The 13976-nt window shown below is 47.7% G+C and overlaps 1 protein-coding gene across 1 annotated transcript in view; it reads left to right on the top strand.

Annotated features, from left to right (window-relative positions):
* Nucleotides 1–1238: 1238 nt before the first annotated feature.
* The window catches only part of LOC141155601 (class I histocompatibility antigen, Gogo-B*0103 alpha chain-like), a 37562-nt gene continuing 24824 nt past the window's right edge, over nucleotides 1239–13976 (top strand). Inside the window, exons 1-3 of the mRNA XM_073642469.1 lie at nucleotides 1239–1330; nucleotides 1511–1646; nucleotides 1688–1762. Of these exons, the coding sequence (XP_073498570.1) occupies nucleotides 1239–1330; nucleotides 1511–1646; nucleotides 1688–1762 (303 nt within the window). The remainder of the gene's footprint in view (nucleotides 1331–1510; nucleotides 1647–1687; nucleotides 1763–13976) is intronic.

The following is a 13976-nucleotide window of genomic DNA, read 5'->3' as shown; positions in this document are numbered from 1 at the left end:
GACCGCTCCTATCTCTGCCATGACCCGAGAAGGAGCCGATCCAAAGAACTGGTCCTCTGAGGCTGAGGAAGCCTTCCGCTCTCTTAGACGGTCCTTCTCCACCGCTCCCGTTCTGCATCGTCCGGATTTGAATAAACAGTTCTTCCTAGAGGTGGATGCATCCTTGTTAGGGGCTGGAGCTGTGCTCACTCAAAAATCTTCCTCGGGTCGCCGAGTGTCCTGCTGTTTCTTCTCTAAGGCCTTTTCCGCTCCAGAGTGTAACTACTCCATCGGTGACCGGGAGTTACTCGCCATTAAGATGGCTTTGGAGGAGTGGCGATATCTGCTGGAGGGCGCAGTCTATCCACTGGTCATCTACACGGACCATAAGAACCTGGCGTATCTCCAGTCCGCCCAGAGACTTAATCCATGCCAGGCCAGGTGGTCTTTGTTTTTCGCCCGCTTTAACTTTTTATTACATTTCAGGTCCGGTGACAAGAATGTCAGAACTGATGCCCTCTCTCACTCATTTCTGTCCGGGGACCAAGAAGAAGATCCTCAATTTATCATCGAAAAGTCCAAGATGATTACCTTCGCTCCAGTCAGCCTGTCACGATTTCCCCCAGGCTAAACCCTTGCGGCTCAATCCGAGAAGGAGCGAGTTTTGTCATGGGGCCACTCGTCCAAGGTGGCTGGTCATGCGGGACAAAGGAAGGAGCTACAATTGATTTCTCGCCACTACTAGTGGCCATCCATGAGGAGGAAGATCTATGCTTACGTGGCTGCCTGTCCGATTTTTGCCCACAATAAAGTCTCCAGACGACTTACTACCAGTTCTCTCCTGCCGTTACCTGTGCCATCTGGTCCATGGCAGCACATAGCAATGGACTTCATAACAAATTTGCAGGTATCTGAGGGTTGCACCATCATCTGGGTAGTCATGGATCGATTCTCCAAAATGGTACATTTTACCCCGCTGTCTGCTCTTCCATCTGCTCCTGAACTGGCTGCCAGCTTCATCGAACATATCTTCCGCCTGCATGGATTTCCTCGTCACATTGTGTCCGATCGAGGTTTGCAGCTCACTTCCAGATTCTGGCGAGCTCTCTGTAAACATCTGGATATTGTTTTGGACTTCTCTTCGGCCTATTACCCTCAGTCCAATGGGCAAGTGGAGCATGTCAACCAGGTCCTGGGCAACTACCTGTGACACTTTGTCAATGCCCACCACAATGATTGGGTGAAATTACTTCCCTGGGATGAGTTCTCGTACAACAATCACGTTGGTGAAGTCTCGGGAGAGTCTCCTTTCTACATTGTGTATGGTTGGCAAACCGAGGTTCACCTCCCGGTGACGGTTCCTTCTGATGTTCCTGCGGCAGATGTCCTCTCCAAGGATTTTGTAAAGTTGTGGGAGGACACCAAAGCCACTCTAGAAGCATCCTCCGCCTGTATGAAGAGACATTGCAGACAAAAGGCGCCTGGACCCTCCATGCTTTCGTCCTGGCGACAATGTATGACTCTCGTCCAGATACGTCCGACTGAAGGTTCCCTCTTACAAGTTGGGTACTCGTTTAATCGGGACTTTCGAAGTGCTGAAGCAGATCAACGAGATCTCCTATAAACTGAAGTTACCTCCTTCATTACGGATTCCAAATTCTTTTCATGTATCTCTGCTGAAGCCGGTCATCCTGAGCCCCTTCTTCAGGGCTCCCAGTACCACACCGCGCCAACCACCTCGGATGATGTTTTTGAGGTGGAGAACATCTTGGCCATGAAGAAGGTGAGAGACAAGACCTTGTCGGCTGAAGGGGATTTGGTCCCAAAGAGAGATCCTGGGAGCCTAAGAAGAACATTCACGCTCCGATTCTCCTCCAGAACTTCCTTGATGGCCTGAAGAGGAGGGGGCGTAAAGGTGGGGGTACTGTTAGCACCACACTGGATCCCTGCTGACAGGCAGGGTCTCCGGCATGTCACTTCATTCACCCGTGGTCGGTGCTTCTGACGTGCCCCCTTGGCCGCGTGGGGAACCCGGAAAAGGGCCTTTCGTGGGACGCTGGGGGTTGTAGTCACCGTGGCGGCGACCCGGTCCCGTAGCTCAGGGTGGTCAAACCAGTGGCAGTCTATTTGTAAGGTTTTAGGTTAATTGTCTGACTACGCCACCCGTGGATTGCGGTCAGTGCGAACCGCCGCTGCAAGGCAGATAGCTGGGGCTGATGGTGTATGCAGCTGAGGTAGTGTAACTCCCCACGGGAAGAGTGCAGCCCCAGGGCAGTGTAGTAGACGGTGGGGGTGATGGTGCGGGCGTCCCAGCACTAGTAGTGCTGTATGCGGTGAGAAAGCACAAAGACAAGGTGTTGCAGTTCAAGTTCTTTACTCACAGTTCTCATCCAGGTCACTTGTGCACAGATAGGACCGCCCGAGCCGTGCTGCGTCCACCAGGCAGGGGGCTCGATCAACCCCCAGGTAATTCCGGAGTGTGGCACAGGACTCCCTTCTATCCTTTCGTCAGCCGTGCCCCACCAGTGACACTACTTTTGTCCAGCTGCCTTGGGTCTTCTCTTGGGAGGCTGGGTGTCCACTTCCCTGACCCTATGTGGTGTGCCTTTCTAGTAGGTGTAGTGAGGGGTCGCACCAGTAAATGGTCACGACCGTCGGTCCTTGGCTGAGGATTAGTCGCCTCCACCAACTTGGGATCCGGTACCCTGTTCTGCCAACCCGTCACCCGCAATCTCCTGGGTCCTTAGGGTTCCTTCTGCATTCGTGTCTCTGGGCCTCTCTTGGTGTTCTGTTCCTTCTTACTTTCCTTTCTGTTTCTGTTCCTCTCCTCTGGCTCTGGCCTCCACTCCAGGCCTGCCTCGTGGAGCTAGGCCTAGACTGAGCCACAGCTCCCTGTCAGCCCTCTCTGGCTGAACTCCTTCTCTTCTCCAACTCTCTGCACTGACTTCTTCTCTTTCAGTGCTGGCTGGGCCTCACAGGCTAGGCCCACCTCCGGAGCAGAGCTCCACAGAGGCCCTGCTCTGTCACTTCCTCTCTCAGACTGAACACTGATCTAAGATGGTGCCCACCTTATATACCTCCCTCTCTGTGTATGAGCCCAGGTGACTTGCAACCAATGGGCTCCTACCTATGCCCAGAAACCGTCCCCTCCTGCTCCTACATCACTGGGTTTTCCTCCCCCCTCCCCACTCCAGCCAGGGACATGTTCTGTCGTGCCTGCATTACTGTACTAATGGGAGCACCGTTGAGCTGTCCCCCGGAAATGGGGTGTATGTGATGCATGCAGCTAACTGAGTCCCGGTCCACACACCATCCTTACCCGGGAGTGGGATATCACACCTCTGGTTGAGGTGCAATACCCCTGTAGCGACCGAACCCTCGGGGCGCTACACTTCCCTTCCCTATGCTCTGCCTGCTTCTAGCAGGGCTTCCAGCCATGTCCTTAGGGCACGCACGCTCCCGCCCTCTTAAAGGGCCAGCGCGTGCACTCGCTATTTCCTCTTCAGCCAATGGCTGTCGGGCATTATGTATATATTGCTTCCTCCCCACTGGGGAGGTGCCTGAGCAACCTTCCCGTTCTGCAGTCTAAGTTGTTAAGGTTGCGTACCAGTCCTTGCTGCACTCTGGTGCAGATCCTGCCTGCTGCAGATCCTCCCTGCTGCACTCTGGTGCAGATCCTGCCTGCTGCACACTGGTGCAAAATCTGCCTGCTGCACTTTGATGCAAATACTGCCTGCTGCACTCAGATGCAAACTCTGTCTGCTGCACTCAGATGCAAACTCTGCCTGCTGCACTCAGATGCAAACTCAGCCTGTTGCTCCATCCAGTCTGTCCTACTGGGTCCGGCTGCTGCGTGGCCGTTGGTCTGTCCTGGAGTGGCACCTGGCGTTCATCGGGAGCCAAGTATAACCTCACCATCAGAGGCTCTAGTGAACAGTCTGGTGCTCGCTCAGTCATGCCCCTCCAGGCTCTCCGGGGTCTGTGGCACAGTGGTTCCACAAAACACATCCGTGACAGTGAGAGCGCGATAAAGAGGGAGAGAGAAATAAATTGGAAAGAGAAATAAAGAGGGAGAGAGATAAAGAGGGAGATAGAGATAAAGTGGGAGAGTGATAAAGAAGGAGTAAGAGATAAAAAGGGAGAGAGAGGTAAAAAGTGAGAGATAAAGAGGGAGAGAGAGATAAAGAGTGCGAGGGATAAGGAGGGGGAGAGATAAAGAGTGCGAGAGATAAAGGCGAGACATAAAGAGGGAGAGAGATAAAGGAGAGACATAAAGAGGGAGGGAGAGATAAAGAGGGAGAGAGAGATAAAGAGGGTGTAGCGTCGGCGTCCCTGCCTCCTGCTAGGCAGGGACGCTGTTCCCCTCACCTCTCCGCTCTGTGCCCGGCGTCTTCCTCCCGCTCTGCTGGCAGCGCGCGCTGCTTCCCGGCCACGGTGCTTAGGGCGCGCGCGCGCTCCCCCTCTCTTAAAGGGGCCGCGCGCGTCGTCCTAAGGAGTCCCCGGCCAATGGCCGGAGTACTTCACCATATATAAGGCACCTCCTCCAAAATGGAGGTGCCCGAGCAATGTTGTTGCAAAGCCTTCACTCTGCTTCAGCCCTCAGGTCCCGTTTCCAGTTACCTGCCAGTCACCTGTCAGATTCCTGCCAGTCACCTGTCAGATTCCTGCCTGTTACCTGCCAGTCACCTGTCTGATTCCTGCTTGATACCTGCCAGATATCCGTTTACCTGCTTGCAAGCCTGCGGTCCGACGGTCTGCCTTCCGACACCTGCCAGTCTGTCTATGGACCAGCCTGCCCGCTCACCTGGGAGCGCCCATCTGCTGCCTGCCTGCTAGCCTACCTGGAGGCTCCGCCGTCACTTGCCGTGACCACCTGCCAGTCCAGAGACTCTTGTCTGCTCACCTGGGAGCGCTCATCTGCTACCTGCCTGCTAGCCTACCTGGAGGCTCCGCCGTCACTTGCCGTGACCACCTGCCTGTCCAGAGACTCTTGTCTGCTCACCTGGGAGCGCTCATCTGCTACCTGCCTGCTAGCATACCTGGAGGCTCCGCCGTCACTTGCCGTGACCACCTGCCTGTCCAGAGACTCTCGCCTGCTCACCTAGGAGCGCTCACCTGCTACCTGCTTGCTAGCCTACCTGGAGGCTCTGCCGTCACTAGCCGTGACCACCTGCCTGTCCAGAGACTGTCCCTGTCACTTGCCGTGAGTACCCGTCCTTCTACCCAGTGACTGTCCCTGTCACTTGCCGTGACTACCTGCCCTTCTACCCAGAGACTGTCCCTGTCACTTTCCGTGACTACCTGCCCTTCTACCCAGAGACTGTCCCTGTCACTTGCCGTGATTACCTGCCCGTCTTCCCTGGGAGCCACCCGCTTCCTTACAAGGACCGCCCCCTTGTATAGTTGCTCAGAGGTTCCGCCTCCCAGACCCGTTACAGAGGGCGAGGGATAAAGAGGGAGAGAGATAAAGGAGAGACATAAGGATGGAGTGAGAGATAAAGAGGGAGAGAGATAAAGGAGAGACATAAAGAGGGAGGGAGAGATAAAAAGGGAGAGAGATAAAGAGGGAGAGAGAAAGAGAGAGATAAAGAGGGAGAGAGATAAAGGAGAGACATAAGGATGGAGTGAGAGATAAAGAGGGAGAGAGATAAAGGAGAGACATAAAGAGGGAGGGAGAGATAAAAAGGGAGAGAGATAAAGAGGGAGAGAGAAAGAGAGAGATAAAGAGGGAGAGAGAGAGAAAGAGAAAGAGGGACTGAGAGAGGTAAAGAGTTAGAGAGAGATAAAGAGTGAGAGAGAGATAAAGAGGGAGAGAGATAACGTAAGAGATAAAGTGGAAGAGAGCGCTAAAGGGAAAGAGAGATAAAAAGGGAGAGAGAGAAGTAAAACGTGAGAGATGAAGAGGGAGAGAGAGATAAATAGGGAAAGAGAGAGATAAAGAGGGAGTGAGATATAAAGAGAGTGATATAGAGAGAGGGAGACAGATAAAGAGGGGGAGGCAGATAAAGTGGGGGAGAGAGATAAAGAGGGGGAAAGAGAGATAAAGAGGGGGAGACAGATAAAGTGGGGGAGAGCGATAAAGAGGGCGAGAGATAAAAAGGGAGAGAGAGATAAAGGGAGATTTGCTTCAGGAATCCTTCTGCAATATGACCTATAGATGTTCATTCCACAACAGTTTTTTTTACTATTGTGTTAAGTGATTTCCACCTTCGTACTGCCTTCTATATTCAAGACCCAAAAATTAAATCCTCAGATCTGATTTCCTGGTACTAACAGTATTTATTAGAAAGATGGAAATGTGTCCTCTGTTTTTCTTAGTCTATGGAGCGTATTAATAGTAAGTGAGAAGCTCTGGAGAGGGACAGAAGCGGACACAAAATATGGCAATATCGTCTAGCAAGTGATAGGTATAATCGGTGTTGTGTGCAAAGGCATAACACCTATAAATGCATGAATAGCTGCTGCTGCCCCGTGGCTGGAGGAAAGGGATCTTCTAGATGGCAAATGGCAAAAAATTGAAGCTGGCACGTTTAGGCGGGCTGCGCTGCAGGAATTAAGAGCCTTGGGATTTCAAAACGGTTTTTATTAATACCAATGCGTTTTTGCGCCAGACCGGCGCCTTTCTCAAGGTATAACAATTATTTTTTTTGTTTTTTATACCTTGGTTTTTTACAGAACTACAGAGTTTTACAGAACTAAAAATAACATACCTATAATACATAACAATTTGGTCCAAGCTTAAAGGGAATTTGTCATCAGATTTTTGCCACCTAATCTAATGTAGACAGCCCCTTATTCCAATGATGTGTCACTTACTGGGCTGCTTGCTGTAGTTTTTATACACTCACTCTTCTATCAGCAGAAGATTATCACTAGAGGACTAGTAAAATTGTCTGTGAGAAAGGCGGTACTATAGAACAGGAGAACCCATATTTATATATTAGTAAGTGCCATAAAATCATGTTCCAAACATGTCACCTAAACCCCTTTAAATTAGGAACTATAGTATATAATGTACATAATATCTATGCTTATTAAGTATTGGGAGCACAAGAATTGTATTGTCATACATGAAGACATGGATCACCGAGTACAGTATGGAAGGGAGGTCCATAATGGTGATGAACAAGTTTAGGGTGTACAGACCTGTTGAGGGTAAAGACATCAGGGTTGAAAACATTCCCTCAAGAGCCACACCATGCCCTCGTCCGCTGCACCCATCCTCCGCCACTCACGTCTCGATGGCACCGCTGTCCACATCCTGAGGATGCTGACAGCAGTGAATACATTGGTGGATGACGGAGCCACCGGCTCCTTCTTCCACCAATCAGCGTATGCGACTGAGACAGTGTAATAGTGGGGAAGGGCGTAGCCTTCCTTTGGTACTGAGATAGTTAAAGGAAGTGTCCCTGAGGTCAGACCTCCCTAACTGGGGTAGACCAAGCTAAGGGGGTTAGCTTTAGCAGTCCAGTTAGTAGAGTAGAGGGGGAACTTTCTGCCCTTAGCAAGCCTAGAGAGATATAGAGCTTGTTCCTGGTATAATTCCTTCTAGGCTGTAGTACCTGAAAACAGCCACAAGATGCCACTGTTCTGGGTGCAGATGTCAGGTTGAGTCTGCCAGCAAAGTTATAGACAGTGATGGGTTAAAGTTCTGTGATGACAGCTCACTGAGGGTGGGCATATTCGGAAAGTCTCTGTTTAAGTTTCCAGAATCAGGAAGTGATTCTTGTGTACGAGTTGAGACCTCAAGTTGATCAGACAGCCTGACTATAGTGGCTGCTAGGGTAGACGGGAGTTCCGAACCCTCAGACAGTGAGATCCCAGTGCGCAATTCTCCCCACACAAGAGCACGAGTCCTGTTCGCTCGCCGGAGAAACTCATCAAAGCGTAGTGAGGACACGGGGCACTTCTAGTCTGCAGGAAGCAGAGGAAGCTAAATAGGACTCCAAGCTAAGACGTGGGGGAGAGATATCGGATCCGGTCACTGTCAATACAGAGGAGTCTCTTGGGCCAGGAATTATAGCCACAGAGATGCTCCGCTTAAAGAGGGAACCAGGGCTGAAGCAGTTAACAGCGCCTGTGAGAGAGATGATTGCCTGTCGGGCCTTATCCATTATATCTGACTGTAAATATTGTATATATTCCTCTTCCCCAAGTAAAGTCCAAGTTCTGGTTAAGAACCTCGTGTCCTCTGAAATTATTGCTGCCCTGGTCCCAGAAGAAAATTGCCTGGAGACAGCCGCGATCAGATGGCTTGAAGTAAGTGAAGAGCACTACATACACAGCCACACACCAGAGGGAGGACACGTATTGTCTGTAGGGTGCCATAGCGAGAGGGAGCTACAGCTCGCCCACGACTACCTCGCTGGGGCACCTTACAACAGCAGGCACAATGATGTCATTACCTCTGCTGTGTGGAGAGTCAGTACATTAGAGACTGGAGCAGAGAGCCGGGGAGAATGGGAACGAGGTGAGTAAGCGTTGCTTTTATTTCATATGTGTATGGGATGTTTGTCATGTACACTGTGTGCAGAATTATTAGGCAAATGAGTATTTTGATCACATGATACTTTTTATACATGTTGTCCTACTCCAAGCTGCATAGGCTTGAGAGCCAACTACCAATTAAGTAAAACTGGTGATGTGCATCTCTGTAATGAGGAGGGGTGTTGTCTAATGACATCAACACCCTATATAAGGTGTGCTTAATTATTAGGCAACTTCCTTTCCTTTGGCAAAATGGGTCAGAAGAGAGATTTGACGGGCTCTGAAAAGTCCAAAATTGTGAGATGTCTTGCAGAGGGAGGCAGCAGTCTTGAAATTTCCAAACTTTTGAAGCGTGATCACCGAACAATCAAGCGTTTCATGGCAAATAGCCAACATGGTCGCAAGAAGCGTGTTGGCCAAAAAAGGCGCAAAATAACTGCCCATGAATTGAGGAAAATCAAGCATGAAGCTGCCAAGATGCCATTCGCCACCAGTTTTGCCATATATCAGAGCTGCAACGTTACTGGAGTATCAAAAAGCACAAGGTGTGCGATACTCAGGGACATGGCCAAGGTAAGGAAGGCTGAAAAACTACCACCTTTGAACAAGAAACATAAGATAAAACGTCAAGAATGGGCCAAGAAATATCTTAAGACTGATTTTTCAAAGGTTTTATGGACTGATGAAATGAGAGTGACTCTTGATGGGCCAGATGGATGGGCCAGAGGCTGGATCAGTAAAGGGCAGAGAGCTCCACTCCGACTCAGACACCAGCAAGGTGGAGGTGGGGTACTGGTATGGGCTGGTATCATCAAAGATGAACTTGTGGGACCTTTTCGTGTTGAGGATGGAGTGAAGCTCAACTCCCAGACCTACTGCCAGTTTCTGGAAGACAACTTCTTCAAGCAGTGGTACAGGAAGAAGTCGGTATCGTTCAAGAAAAACATGATTTTCATTCAGGACAATGCTCCATCACATGCATCCAACTACTCCACAGCATGGCTGGCCAGTAAAGGTCTAAAAGAAGAAAAAATAATGACTTGGCCCCCTTGTTCACCTGATCTGAACCCCATAGAGAACCTGTGGTCCATCATAAAATGTGAGATCTACAGGGAGGGAAAACAGTACACCTCTAGGAACAGTGTCTGGGAGGCTGTGGTGGCTGCTGCACGCAATGTTGATCGAAAACAGATCAAGCAACTGACAGAATCTATGGATGGAAGGCTGCTGAGTGTCATCATAAAGAAAGGTGGCTATATTCATCACTAATTTTTTGGGTTTTTGTTTTTGCATGTCAGAAATGTTTACTTCTAAATTTTGTGCACTGATATTGGTTTACCTGGTGAAAATAAACAAGTGAGATGGGATTATATTTGGTTTTTATTAAGTTGCCTAATAATTCTGCACAGTAATAGTTACCTGCACAAACAGATATCCTCCTAAGATAGCCAAATCTTAAAAAAAAAAACACTCCAACTTCAAAAAATATTAAGCTTGGATATTTATGAGTCTTTTGGGTTGATTGAGAACATAGTTGTTGAGCAATAATAAAAATAATCCTATAAAATACAACTTGCCTAATAATTCTGCACACAGTGTATATAGCAGGCAATGTTAGGGATCATACTGTACTTAGGAGGCTATGTGGGGGCTCATACTATATATAGGAGGCTATGTGGGGGCTCATACTATATATAGGAGACTATGTGGGGGCTCACACTGTATATAGGAGGCTATGTGGGGGCTCATAGTGTATAAAGGAGACTATGCGGGACTCATATTATATTTAGGGGGCTATGTGAGGACTCACACTGTATATAGGAGGCTGTGTGGTAGCTCATACTGTATATAAGAGGCTATGTGGGGGCTCACACTATATATAGGAGTCTATGTTGGGGCTCATACTGTATATAGGGGGCTATGTGGGGGCTCACATTGTATATTGAAGGCTATGTGGGGCTCATACTGTACATATAAGGCTATGAGAGTGCTTAGATTGTATATAGGGGTTCATACTGTATATAGAGGGGCTACATGGGAGCTCATACTGTATGTAGTGGTTGTGTGGGAGCTCATACTGTATATAATGGCTGTGTGCGTGGTCATACTGTATATAGAGGGATGTCAGCACAAATAATTCTGCTCAATATTAAGTGATACAATTAACATTAATATAAAGTCATAACTAGAATTAATATGTTAATATTAATATTGAGCAGAATTAATTTTAGCCTATTGGTTTGGTCCTCCACAACAGTCTTGATCTCTCATGTTGCCCCTCAGAAAAATTGATTGCCCACCCCTGGTCTAGACCATGCCTTCCTTAAGATGTAGCATAGGCTTAGGCAGGGGAGACATACTTTAGACTTACCACTCCACTTCCCATGCGATGGCCATCTTGGAACAGGAGGAAGGAATGCACTAGGTAGGGTGCCTATACATGACAAGCACATAGTCATTTTTTATACCCAGTTGGAGCATTGCTTTAATATTGGATCCATCAATATGTGTTCTTGTTTTCCAAAATACGTTGTGACAGGGTCACTGGCAATGTATGTGAGGGGAGATACAGGCTGTATCTGTATCTATGTTCAGTTCACTAAAGGTTGTTAGCTTTAGTGAACTGAACCTAGAAGTTTTCTTCAGCATGTTAGGTGCTGAAGAGGTTAATCAGCCATTTTGGGTCTGGTTCTTTGTGAGGTCTGAGATGGGCGGGATGCCTATTCACCATAGGTCCACCTCAAGAGTGTGGCTGGAGGGGGTAAATCTCCAGCAGTGAGTTTTTTTTTCTCTGGTGTGTGTTTGGAGAAGGAAGTCTCCAGATTGTGTGGAACTTCAGTTCAGGAGGAGCTGAAGTGTGCTGCAACCTTGGCGGGCGAATCCCGCATGCTATGGACTGTGCTATTGTTTATCTTTTATTTTGCCATTATGCCAGCAAGGCCGTGTTTATTTAATTGAATCTGCAGTGCTTTATGCCGATTTAAATAAACCTGCAGACGAAAACATTCCTGTGTTTACTTCTGGAAGCAGCCAAGTGAGTCAATCTACTTTATCTACTCTAAAACTATACAAGCTATATGACGTGTATATAGCTTGTATAGTTTTAGTTTAGAGTATGTATGCAATGATTAAGGACGTAACAGTCTGAAACTCGTCTGCGATTACTCTAAGTATGGAGTTTTTATGGATTCGCAATAAAGAATAATTTTTTACTAGGACCCAGTGCTGGATGTACCTTCCTTTTTGTGCATCCATATAACCCCTGCATAATGTGGTATCCTAAAAAAACATAAAAAACAAATTGAAAGAAAAGACAGAACTTATGTCCGGTCCATTCATTGTATAAAGCACTTATCCAATATGCACAGCGCAAAAAAAAATAAAAAATGAACATTTGCTAATCACAGACCCAGTGCTGGATGTACCTTCCTTTTTCTTCATTGTTCATTGTCAATTCTCTGTTTCAAATCTCTTTGCAGTATGATAGAAAAATCCTTTTTTATATTTATATATGTGGCTAAGGTCATCAGTCACAGGTCAGAGGTAAAGGTGTAGGGCTCAATCAGGTCTCATTGTTTGAGATAATCAATTTACATAGTTGGTATAGCAGGGGGCTCTTGTAAATAAACTAGCTAGCTTAGTATAATATGAAACTAGGATATTAACAAACATTATTGTTTCAAAACTAAGACAAGACAACAATCAGGGTTATACAAATACTGGTCTGTCCTTGACCAGCCACAGAAATAATCATACACTCACAAGTCAACACAAACACAATAGGGTACTTCTCTTGGCTTAACAAATCTAGACGTCTGTCTGATTATGATTAGAAGCTGTGTCATCACATTGTTCCCCCAATATTAATCAGCCAGACATGATAGGATCCCGATCATCCTTCTCTATTCTCTACCTCTTGGAGACAGTCCATCAGCATGTCTTTAAGCTCAGACACAAATGTAAGAGGTCTCACCTTCATGAGAACAAAAGTTTGCATCACCCAGTTTCCTCAGAGCATAATCCATGTCTTCCTTGCGAATGAACTCCACTCGTAATTGACGATAACCGACTCATATCTATTGCGTCCAACAAATGCCGTTCTCAGCATCATGTAGTTCCTGAATTAAATCTGATGAGTGTCAGTGGGTTGCTATTCAACCCATTGAAGCTGGCACAGCCCCTGTAGTTGTCGTTTCTTGTTGCTGCTGTTTATCCTCTCTGGTCCTCCTCCCAAGGCCGGGCTGGTGGGGTTGGACATGTTAGCATCTGAAACCCACTGTGTATGCCTCTCCTATGGTCTGCTGGGTCTGTCTATATGCCTCCCTGGTTGTGGAGTCCTTTGGACAGCGTGTGCTAACACCAGTCCCCTTGCAGCTCCCCCAGATCCACTTGACTGAGTAGTATACCACTGTTGCCACCAAAAATGTGAAGACACGGGGTCTTCCGTGGGCGTAATACCACTCAGATAACACAGAGTGAGGGTAAAAAAGTGTGGCAATACTTTATTGAACCACAAAGCAGGCAATAAACAGGTAGAACAGTCCCAGCAAATACCCAAGATGATAAAACATTACAAAGTCTCACTCTTTCGCTGGCCCGCCTGGGATAGAACAGCTGCGACTTTGGGTCTTCCAGGGCCAAGTACCTCATCTGGCAGGCCCCGCAGATATAAGGTAGTGGCAAGCTTAGGAAGCTAGCAGTCCATCAAGGTACAAGGCCAGGACACCTGAGGGTCCTACCCTGGCCTCTCCAAGACTTTCCATGGGGCAAGATGACCGGCTGGTCCCAATCTGGCTTCTCCAAATGTCTCCATGGGTTCCAGGCCACCGGAGGGTATCACCTGGCAACCACAAACAACATATCCATGGGGCCAGGTGACTTCATCGTCCCAACCTGGTCTCCCCAAATATATCCATGGGCTCTCTGATGGTTAATGGAGCAGACCTGTATCTTTCCAGTCAGGGCCTTGTACCCTTAGGCCGGAATCATGTAGAATCCAAATCTGTGTCTCTTTGGATGGAGCCGCCATGCTATCCATCTACTGTCCTGAAGGATGTCTCTCATTCTTGTTGTAAAGTCTTTCTCCAATCTCTGTTTCAAGTCTAACTGCTAAAGAAGCATATCTCCTTTTTAAGTACATATCCACAGGTCAAGGGTTAGGGATGGTATTACTCACAGGGCTCAGTTATCATTGTTTGAGCTAATCTATTCACATAGTTGGCATAGTAGGGGGCTCTTGTAAATAAACATCTAGCTAGCTTAGTATAATAGCATATTAACAACATCATTGTTTCCATGTTTGACGAGAAGTCAACATTCAGTTTTATACACATAATAGTGTGTCCTTCTTAACCAGCCACAGAAATACACACACATTTACAAGTCAACATGAACAGAATAGTGTATTTCGCTTGGCTTAACAATCTAATCGTCTGTCTGATTAAGATTATAGGCTGTATTGTCACAGGTCCCATCAAAGAAAGGTCGCATTGTCGTGGCTGATGGGCTTT

The sequence above is a fragment of the Phyllobates terribilis genome, unplaced genomic scaffold (assembly GCF_046119375.1).
Source record: "Phyllobates terribilis strain yellow unplaced genomic scaffold, ASM4611937v1 Scaffold_7__3_contigs__length_470593459, whole genome shotgun sequence".
NCBI classification, from domain to species: domain Eukaryota; kingdom Metazoa; phylum Chordata; class Amphibia; order Anura; family Dendrobatidae; genus Phyllobates; species Phyllobates terribilis.
Note: the sequence above shows the minus strand (reverse complement) of the source record. Positions and strands in the feature narration are given on the sequence as shown.